Source organism: Nannospalax galili, unplaced genomic scaffold (genome assembly GCF_000622305.1).
Source record: "Nannospalax galili isolate Female #2095 unplaced genomic scaffold, S.galili_v1.0 scaffold2937, whole genome shotgun sequence".
Taxonomy (NCBI): domain Eukaryota; kingdom Metazoa; phylum Chordata; class Mammalia; order Rodentia; family Spalacidae; genus Nannospalax; species Nannospalax galili.
This window is the reverse complement of record NW_008339366.1, coordinates 1-10,994: the sequence shown is the minus strand read 5'-3', so window position 1 is coordinate 10,994 and position 10,994 is coordinate 1. Positions and strand designations below refer to the sequence as shown.

General features: G+C 39.1%; 1 protein-coding gene across 1 annotated transcript; it reads right to left on the bottom strand.

Moving 5' to 3' along the window:
• Positions 1–660: 660 nt before the first annotated feature.
• LOC103734811 (olfactory receptor 502-like) lies at positions 661–1,605 on the bottom strand. Its single transcript, XM_017798384.1, has one exon. The coding sequence runs from the start codon at positions 1,603–1,605 to the stop codon at positions 661–663; it is 945 nt and encodes a 314-aa protein (XP_017653873.1).
• Positions 1,606–10,994: the final 9,389 nt, after the last annotated feature.

Here is a 10,994-nt window from a genome sequence, read left to right as displayed (position 1 = left end):
TGGTGTGTGTGGTGCTATTTAGGTAGGCTGACAATGAAATCCACATGGACATGTGGCAATTGAGAAGCAAATTGAAAGGGTCCTGTTGGTATGGAGAGAAAGACAAAATAGCTATATGGTAAATTGCAGGGACACGGTCCAGATACTCTCAAGAAATGAAACCAAAGGCAGGATAAGCCAAGCTGATTCTAATGGATGATGGAGCAGTATCTGGATTTTATAAAGGAACTGGTGGAGAGTTCTCATTTTAAAATAGGAGTAATCATTATGATTTGTATTTCATATTTATTTATTTTATTTTATGTGTATGAGTGTTATGCCTACATGTATATAAGTACACCCATGAATGCAATGGTTGTGGAGGTCAGAAGAAGGGGTTGGATCCTCTGGAACTGGAGTTACATATGATTGTTCGCTGCCATTTGGGTGCTGGGAAGCAATCCTGGGTTCTCTGAAAGAGAAGTCAGTGTTCTTATCTCTTGACCCATCTCTCTAATCTGGACAATTCATGTTTGTAAAGGATATATGTATTGCATAGACAACTTTAAAGGAAATGAGGGCAAAAAGTCTATGTGGTTAATAACCAAAGCTTAGATGTTTGTCAACTGGTTTAAGATGATTTCCATTACTATACTGAATCCTACAAAACAGTAAACATCTCTAAGAAAATATTTTCATATTAAGCTGTCTCTTCAGAGCACTCTTAATCTCATTATTCCTCAGACTGTAGATAAGAGGGTTCAACATGGGGATCACCACTATGTAGAACACAGACACCACCTTGTTCTGGTCAGTGGAGTAGCTGGATTTTGGCATCATATAAATGAATGTGACAGTCCCATAGAACAGAGTAACCACAGTGAGGTGGGAGGTGCAGGTGGAGAAGGCCTTCTGACGGCCCTCAGTAGAGCGCATCCTCAGGATTGTGACAAGAATGTAGGTGTAGGAGACAGCTATGACTAACAATGTGATCATGATAATGGTTCCTGCAGAAAATGAGGTCACAAGTACAGAAACACTGACATCAGAACAGCAAATTTCAACTAAAGGAGTGAAATCACAGAAAAAGTGGTTTACTCTGTTTGATCCACAGAAAAGAAAAGAAAAGAAGAAAAAGTTAAAGCAGGAAGCATTAAGAAAACCACCTACATATGATCCTACAACCAACTGGTTACAGACTTGTGTGGACATTTTGATTGAATAAAGAAGTGGGCTACAGATTGCCACAAAGCGATCATAAGCCATGACAGCCAGAAGGAAGCACTCAATTGGCCCAAAGAAAGCACCTGAGTCAAGCTGAATTGCACACCCAAGGTAGGAGATGGTACATCTTTCCACCAGGAAGTTAATAAGCATGTTGGGTGTGACTGAAGATGAATAGCCTATATCAGTAGAAGCCAAATGGCTCAGAAAAAAATACATGGGGTGACGGAGCTGAGGAGAGACTCTGATTAGCACAATTGTGCTGAGGTTTCCAGACAGGGTCACCAGGTAGATGCACAGGATGATGATGAAGAGGATAACTTGAAGGACTGGGTCATCTGTTAATCCCAATAAAATGAACTCTGTAACTGCAGTGTGGTTCCCATACCGCAGGAAAGCCATGGGATAGTGTAGTTGCTTCTCCTAAATAGATGTGATGAAAATATGAAGGAATTTATAAACTAAGTAGTTTTGTTGTCGTTCAAATACACATTAAGAAAAACCTTGAAGGAGAACTTTGAAGTAACAGGTGATGTTTTCCTCAAAACTATTAATTTTCATACATTCACCTACTATTAATATGTAGCAGAATTTCTTCAATGGTGACATTGATTATACAGTCTATCACTTAAGAAAGTTCTTGTCTTTATTTTTAAAGAAATAAATAATGTTCTTGTCAGAAACTGGAAGCAATAGAAATAATCAAAAACATGAATAGCAGAAGAGGCTGTTGGATCCCCTGGGACTGGAGTTATGGACAGTTGTTAGGTACCATGTGGGTGCTGGTATTCAAACCCGGGCGTTCTGCAAGAACAACCAGTGTTCTTCACCGCTGAGCCATTTCTCCAGCCCCTTCTTAATTTATTTTTAAAGAAATAAATAATTTTCTTGTTAGAAATGGGAAGCAATAGGAATAACCAAAAATAGCAATACAAACAGAAGTACCTACTATAAATGTGCTAAATATTTTAAACACTTCTAAATAAACCGTTGCTCATTTGAATATATCAATATAGTTTTTATGTAGAAGTGTGAATAATATTTACAACACTATTTTAGTGTTAAATTAGACATACTAAATCCCTTCCAAATTAAGCATTTGTTGTAACTGAGGAATGTGGAAATAAAATAGCCTGATTTTCAAGAGAGCACACTGGTGAATACATATTCACCTAAAAGTTTTAGAAGTTTGCTGAGGTTCATTCCCTAAGTACAGGCAACTCTCAACTCCAGAGATATTTGACTTCACACCCAAGGGTCTCTCTCTACAGTGTTTGGAACTGGTGATGGTTGAGTATTCATTCAATGAACACAGTAGCCTTTCCCCAGGACATTCACTGAAAGTAAGTAACTGATGCATTTCAAGCTGGTGAATTTTTTAGCATTTTGCATGAGTGCTAAATATATACACATTAAATGACCACATTGGGGTTCTATCCTCTTAGTGAAATAATGAATAAGGATTCTTTGAAAACTGAGTTTTAGGCCTGACTATTCAGAATAATTTAACTATGGAAATATAAATTGATTCTGCAACAATTTTTTGTTTTCATTAGCTGGATGATGGTATGATTCCTGCTGGCTTATTTCTCAACTTTGATTTATAAATACAGATATGATATGCTTTTAAAAAACAGATTTCAGTGTATAAAGATTATCCTTTTAACTACAAGCTACAGTCTTACCTCTTGAAATTAGAATACATTGCAGAGTAAGACAGTCAAAGTTGTTTTGATTTTATAGCTGCTACACTGTCTCCTGCTATCACTATTTATCAGGGAAGATCAGTCTCTGAAGAGGCTCTGGATTCAAGTGTGAATTCCCGTCACCAGGGATCACTAGCTTATTCCCAGGTGAGCACTGAGAAGTTCATTCTGCACAAACATAACTAACTTATGAGAACTATCGGATTCAAGTGTCAATTCCCGTCACCAGGGATCACTAGCTTATTCCCAGGTGAGCACTGAGAAGTTCATTCTGCACAAACATAACTAACTTATGAGAACTATCAATCTCAAGTGATCTCTGAATTTTTCATTTTATGTAAGTTCTGGTTCATGTTCACTTGATAATCATGGAAAGTATATGAAGGCGAATTGTCTCATGTAAATATTGGGTCTAGGTTTATCTCATATTTGAGGCTAGAAAGACACCAAATTAAGAATGTAAAATGGACTGTTTTGGATTCTTTTATTTAGTGGCCATTTATGTTAATAGGAGTTTGTTGTGATTACTGTAAGACACTCTAAGTACTCTGAGGAATGTGAGGAGAGATGAGATGCAAATTTCTTTAAAAACACTTATTTAAGATGCATATTTAATAGTCAAATATATAACATAGAAAACTGTCAGTGGAAATAATTTATTCTCGGTAAGAATAATATATCTCCTACTTCAGACAAGTGGCAACTAGTTTTGGTTTATATGTTGCGATGGAGAATGGTAGAAACAATGATCTCTAATCACAAGACTCAGTCCAACTCTCTTCTAATTTTCACTGCATAAAATCATACATTGCATCCTTGATGCTACCTTGATATAAGTAGTAGACCACTAAGCATGAATCAACTATGATAATCAAATATGATTTGCAGCTTCCTCTGTCACTACCAGAATACAGAGTCAGAATATCGAGAATCACCAGAAGCTCACTGGCTAGCTATCCCTGGATACAGACCATAGAACAGAAAAGGGGATCCTATCTCAAGAGGGAAGAAGGTGAAGACTGACACTTGAGGTTATCGTCTGTCATGCCAAATTTTCCTTTGAGAGACGCTCACACTGTCTGGTATCCCAGAGTCATGCAGTCCTAATGCAGATTGACAAAGCACCACAACGTCCCTCTTAAATAACAGCTTGGGGAATAAGAATATTTATTTAGGTTTGCCAACAAAGTTTATTCTATCCAGGAGAGGGTCACTTACAATGACATGAACTCTCATGGGCTCCCGTATTTGAGATCCATGACCTCAGTGTGTGTCCTGCCCATGTTACACACACTTAGTTTCAAAATGGAGAGTCTCCTCCCCCCCCTTTTTCAGGTGTGCTCAGTGTTTTCCAGCTTCTCCATCTTCTGTCCCTCGACCTTCCCACTCTGTCACTTGAGGTTCAGTTCTAGTTCCCAGAGAGGACACACAACCCAACAATCCACCCCTTTCCCCTGGCTTTCAAAATGTTTCTGCCAGTCTTCCTTAGTATCCCTGAGCCTTGGAAGGGGAAACACATACAGGAATATCTTTCATTCATCGGGGAAAGATATTGGCCTCTTGGGCCACCTCATCATTCGCCTTCAAGACATGGTCACTGATCCATCTCAGTAGTATCTCCCCTACTATAAAGACAAATGGAAGGAAGCAGACACACCTAAACAAACATGGGAGCAAATACAAATGCTTAGACGATATCCCAGCAGGTTTGCCATATTTATCAAAGAGCATACTTGCAGAGGCTTCCCCAATGGGGCCTACAGCCTTCCCTGACATAGGGGCTTGGCTTGGTCTACAGCACCTGATGTGTATTCCACCCCTAGGAGCAGGCCTTATCCAAGTAGAAATTTTTTGGGGTTACGTATGTTAGTTGAGCCATTATTGAACCAGCAGATGTTGCTTGGCATGTCAATAACATGCAGCACACGCCACCCATCATTGAGCAGAATCATAGTGGGTCCTTTCCTCCAACAATCTGCATAGCACCTTCTGGCACTTGAAAGCCATTCATCCAGTAGCTTTTAGCTTAGCCTTTACTCCGTCTCTCCTTCTCCCATGCTCACATCATGCAGTGTCTTCAGTAACACTGCCTTACCAAACTTTTTTGATGTACAGCCAGAATTAGTAGCAATAGCCTAGGTTAATTTGAGCACCTCTAGGATCCTCTGGCCAACAGATCATGCAGGGTAACGTACCCCTGGTACTATAATTTTTCCTTAACAGTTGTACAATTTTGGGAGCCTCTGTTTCTATTTTCATATAGGATTAAATGTTGTAGGTTTTTCCCAATCATCCCAGTGGGTCTTACCTGTATCTCACTCAACCATAAAGCTCTCAAAAATCTTACAGCTATAGCTGGCCTTTGTTGCTTGAGGTGTACTTGCTATCTTTCAAATGGGTTTCACATCTGTGAAACACTCAAAGGTTAACATCATATATTAAATCAGTCCTACACAATGTCTAACGCAGCATGGAAGGGTTTTATCTATTCATAATAATTGCTTTCTCCATGGATCTCTGTTGGGTACCATAGCATGGGTAAGAAGCATTAACTTGGTTAGTTGTTTACTATATTTAGCTATCCATTTGGAGTCATTTCACATTTTGGGGATTTTACATTGAGTCCCATTATACTTTTTATCCTTGATCCACTTAAATGTGTTGACTCAAGTTGCCCAATCCTGCACCGGGCTAAGGAGGCGAAGAGTCTCTCATGTCCCTGTTGCACCTGTTGGTTCCCTGAGTCAGACAGTTTTGAATGCCCTTTGTGAACTCTTCCTCATGTTTTAAAGCCTTCCAGAACCTCTTTAGTACAGATTATTTTTGTCAATTTTTTCTTTAGGAACTTGGGCTTGACATAATCTTGTCACATTTGTCTTTGAGTAACCCAAATGAACCTCTTTTTTTGCTTTGTTTTTATACCTCTTTTAGGTTGTTCTATTATTTTAAAGACATATATCATATGCTGGTTTGAGTTACTTAGAACTTCCAAATCCTCCTTTACATTACAAAGATCCTGTCCTATTAAGGGAGTTAGTAAAACCATTAAAGTGCTGTACCATTCTTGAATTAAGCTTTCCTTTATATCTCTGGTGAATGCAGCCCTATCTGGCCCAGTGAACTGGGCATCATGTGTTGCTTCCCTTATACCTATTTATCTCAGTAACACTTGTCCCTCTTCTATGGTCCTCCAACCCCTGCTAATCTTGGCAGTGTCCATTGATGACCACCAAGCATCTTTAATGCCTTGCACAAGTAATTTCATCAGGGACTATTCCTCACTGTACTAGCCTAGGTCAAACAGCCTATGTCTCAAGGATGGACTGGTGGTGATATAACACAGCTGTGATGCTTCTGAAGAATTTAAACTAACATTATTTGCTCCCATGTCTCATACCTTCATGAGCCGTGTGGTGAGGAGCTCTTTAATTTCTTGCTTGAAAGTCCATTATAATCCCAATAGCTCCAGTGGTACAGTATTGTTAATGCTTTGGTCAGCACATTGCTTTTTACCTCGATCTTTTGACTTCTGGTGCCCTGATCTGAGGCAAGGTAAAATATCCCAATTTTTACTATCTCTCCTGGGTTATTTCCAAGTTCTGAGCCCAAGACAGAATTTGCCAGCAACTTCTGAGTCTTTTCATCCTCCTCTGAGGCTATTGCCTTGGACCAGTCTTTTATTATGCATAGAAGTGGCCAAGCCTCTTCTGGATTCCCCTTTTGCTTCCAATGCTTATAAAATTTCGTCTAGACTTTCCACAGGCCTTAATTTTTATACACATATGGCTATGATCCCCATCTCTCAAGCAGCTAGGCTATTTTACAACATTTACAGAACGGCAGTAATCTGGAGATTTTTATTTGAGTCTATACATGTCTGTATGGCTAGCCTCATTTTAGTTACATATTTTACTATCCATCACATAACCCACATAACCTCTGCCAACCCTATTAATAGTATGGTTATTGCCCACATTCTCCCAGTTCCAGCTGACTTCTCTGGATTTGGTCATAGTACCACATTGCATGCCTTGCTGCATCTATCTCCACCACTTTAGATTCAGAGATCTGAAACCCGGTGCTCCTACCAGCTCTTCCCTATCAGAGACATCCCCATTGTTTCTCCTGGACTCCTGTAGTTGGTCTATCCAGTTCTCCTATGCTAATTTGCATGCCAAATTTTCCTTTGAGAGACACAAGCATGCTCTTTGTGATTCCAGGGTCACGCTCTCCTAACGGAGATTGACAAATCATCACAAGGCCCCTCTTAAGTTACAGTATTCTATATAGAGAATAAGAATCTTTATTTGGGTTTGCCAACAAAGTTTATGTTATCTGGGAGAGGGTCACATACAAAGACATGAACTCTCATGAGCTCTTTCTCTACACTATTTGAGGTCCGAACCATCAGTGCAAGTTCTGCCCACAGTCCACATGCTGAGTTACAAAAAGGTGACTCTCCTCCCCTTTTCCCAGTGTCCTCAGCATTTCCTAGTGTCTCCAGCATCTGTACCTAGCCCTCCCCCTCTGAGTCTATTGGGGTTCAGTTCTACTTCTCTTGGAGGACACGCCTACCCAACACCTCTGTTCATCACACACATGCTGTGGCACTTGTCTTCACACAGACATATGTATCACACAGGTGCATACACATACTATATAAATAATAAATAAATGAGTGAATAAGTAAATAAATGATTTATCACAGAAACTTATTTTCAAACAGTTCTGTAACTGGTATAAATGCAGATAATATGTGACTCTGTGTTGTCCAGCCCTAACTGACAGATCTACAATGCCACATTTATACATACAACTCTGGGAAAATCATGAAAGAGAGGGAGAAATATTTAAAAAGCCAGAGGAAGAAGATGCTTACTGCATTCTAGACATGATAGGGACACTACCCTACTGAAATATCCATAGCATGGTAGTCTAAGAAGGTCTGCACAATGACCAATGAGTTCACATGACAGTGTGGATGGAGGAATTTTCAGAGTCCTTCCTCTAGATGAAGAGCTACAGAGAGCCAATGTATGCTGAGAGGGGGAATCAGTTTTCTTCAGGGACTAGCTCTCTAATAGGTAATCTAATCCCGGTTGTTCAGTCCTAAACACATGTGCATAAGCACCACTAAATGGACTCAGTGCATTATAATATACATATATAGTATATATGTGTGCAGTGTGTGTATGTCTCTCTCTCTGTGTGTGTGTGTGTGTGTGTGTGTGTGTGTATGCAAGAAGACTAACCATAGAATAGACAAGAAACTGAGAATGGGGGGACATGGTTTGCGGTAGTGTGGAGCGTGGGAAGGGTAGAAATGATGCAAATAACATACTCTTGTATGAAGTTTAAAACATAAAAATTATGTAAATATGCATCAGTAAAAGCTTTCTAAGTTAAGCTGTGTACTTAACTCTTTGGACTTATTATTCATTTTTTAGATGGTCTCATGGAACTCAAGATGACTGTGAATTAGCTATACAGCCAAAGATGACCTTGAACTTCTCATCCTTCTGCCTCTATCTCCTCAGTCTTGGGATTACAGATATCCTACACCACACTTACTTGATGTGGGGCTAGGGATTGAGCCCATGGATTCATGCATGCTAGGTGGGTGCTCATCACCAGTCCTACACTATCTCAGTGTATCTTAATGATTTCCTGATATAAGTATTTGCAAATTATCTTTTTTTAACAAATGCACTCAGACTGAATACCAAATACTTTCCCAAATATATTCAGGGGGTAAAATTCCAATCTAGGATTATGATTCAGGTCATATTGTGATACTGGAGGGAGATGGGTTATTTTTCTTCACCGGTTAAAGAATTAACAAACAGGAAACAAATGATTCAGTACAACACTAAAGTTTACCAGCAGGCATTACAGATTTCTTTAGTAGCCAAGGCCTCCCCCTCCCTGAACTGGGGAGACCATTGACTCTCGATGGATCTGGGATGTTCTTTGGATCTAGGATGTCCCAGTGATTTCTCACCCGCCCTTATTTTCTCTGTTGATATAAACTTGTCTAAGTGCCCTTTGTGTATCAGAGATGGGTCTCTGTTTCCATAGTTGGTTATTGGCTGGGGTAAGTGTGGGCTTCCCAACCCCCTCTTCTTTTAGTGGTATAAGAAGTATGAAGAGACTCACCAAATATGAAAGAAAATTTTCTATGTTTTGGGCAAATGGAGACCTACTACTGAGGACAAAAGTCACAAATGAAAGGATGTATTCTCTGTCTTATTTGGAATAAAGGACATGGAAAACTCAATCTGGTTTATTATGTTTCTCTTCTCCCATTCTAAGATTCTACAGCCTCAACTGGATATTAGAATGTATAGTTTGGACAGTGGCTACCATGCAGTTTCTACAAGTAGATATGAAAAATATTTAAAAGTTCATTTCTTTCCAAAATATCTGTTGAGCATTTCTTCCCTTTTTTAAACTGAGTGAGCATTGAAGATACGTCAATAACAATATAATTATTATAAAATTTACATCTCAGTAGAGAAGTCAGTAATGAGTAAATTAAATATACAACATGCTGAGTAGTGAGAAGGAAGCATTCCCTCTAAGCTGGAAAGCACTGACTCTTACCCTGAAGTCCCCTATGTCATGAACAATAGCACCAACACTGAGAGCATCATCAGGTAATGGAAGTCAGACATGTTTGTTCTCATCAAGCATGGTTCTTTCTTCCTGCCTGCCCTTGACCTGAAGTCTTGTGAACTAAAGGAGTAAATATATTCTCTCAACAGACGCAGTTGAAATCAGTGTGGAAGGCTGTGCTCAGTGCTCTCATTTATTAATAAAGAATGTAGCAGTATCACAGAAATCCCTAGTCCAAAGTTTGATGGGACATTTTACTGGAGATGTATAACAAAACATACTTTACTCAGATATGGAACAGACAAAAACCAAAAGAAAAGAAAGAAAGAAAAAATAAAATAAAAGAGTTCATCCTTGTCCAGCACTGTGAGTTTATTGGGGTTACAAGTAGAATTATGGCTGAAAGGTTAATTACAGATGTCTGTGTGACCCAAGGACAGCTGCATCACTGAAGAACCCACCCAGCATGTCAAAGCTAGCCCTGATATTCTATGTACAATTTCAGGTTTGGGGTCAGTCTCCTTTTTACAGCAATTGCTACTGTTTTATTTTATTGAGATTTTGTGGCTTTATACAACAGTTCTTAATCAAATTTAGACCCTCTCCCTTCTCCAGCCATGTTCCACAGCTGTCCACAGAAGGGAAAAGAAAAGAAGAAAAAATTAAAGCAGGAAGCATTAAGAAAGCTACCTACATATGATCTGACAACCAACTGGTTACAGACTTGTGTGGACATTTTGGTTGAATAAAGCAATGGGTTACAGATTGCCACAAAGTGATCATAAGCCATGACAGCCAGAAGGAAGCATTCCATTGGCACAAACAAAGCACCTGAATCAAGCTGGATGGCACATCCAAGGTAGGAGATGGTATTCCTCTCTACTAGGAAGTTAGCGAGCATATTGGGTGTGACAGAAGGTGAAATTCCTATGTCAGTAAAAGCCAAGTGGCTCAGAAAAAAGTACATGGGATGATGGAGCTGAGAGGAGACTCTGATTAACATGATTGTGGTGAGGTTTCCAGGCAGTGTCACCAGGTAGATGCACAGGATGATGATGAAAAGGATGACTTGAAGGACTGGGTCATTTGTTAATCCCAATAAAATGAACTCTGTCACTGCAGTGTGGTTCCCACACCACAGGAAAGCCATGTGAGAGTGTAGTTGTTTCTCCTAAATAGCTGTGATGAAAATATAAAGGAATTTATAAACTAAGTAGTTTCATTCTCAAATTCACATTAAGGAAAACCATGAAAGAGAACTTTGGAGTAACTGTTGAGGTTTTCCTCAAACTCTGAATTTTCACACATTCACCTAATATTAATATGTAGCAGAATTTCTTCCATGGTGACATGGATTTTACAACGTATCAGTGAAGCAACCTCATGTCTTTATTTATTTATTTATTATTTATTTATTTATTCTTAAATTTTATTTATTATTTTTATTTTATGTGTATGTGTGTATTGCCT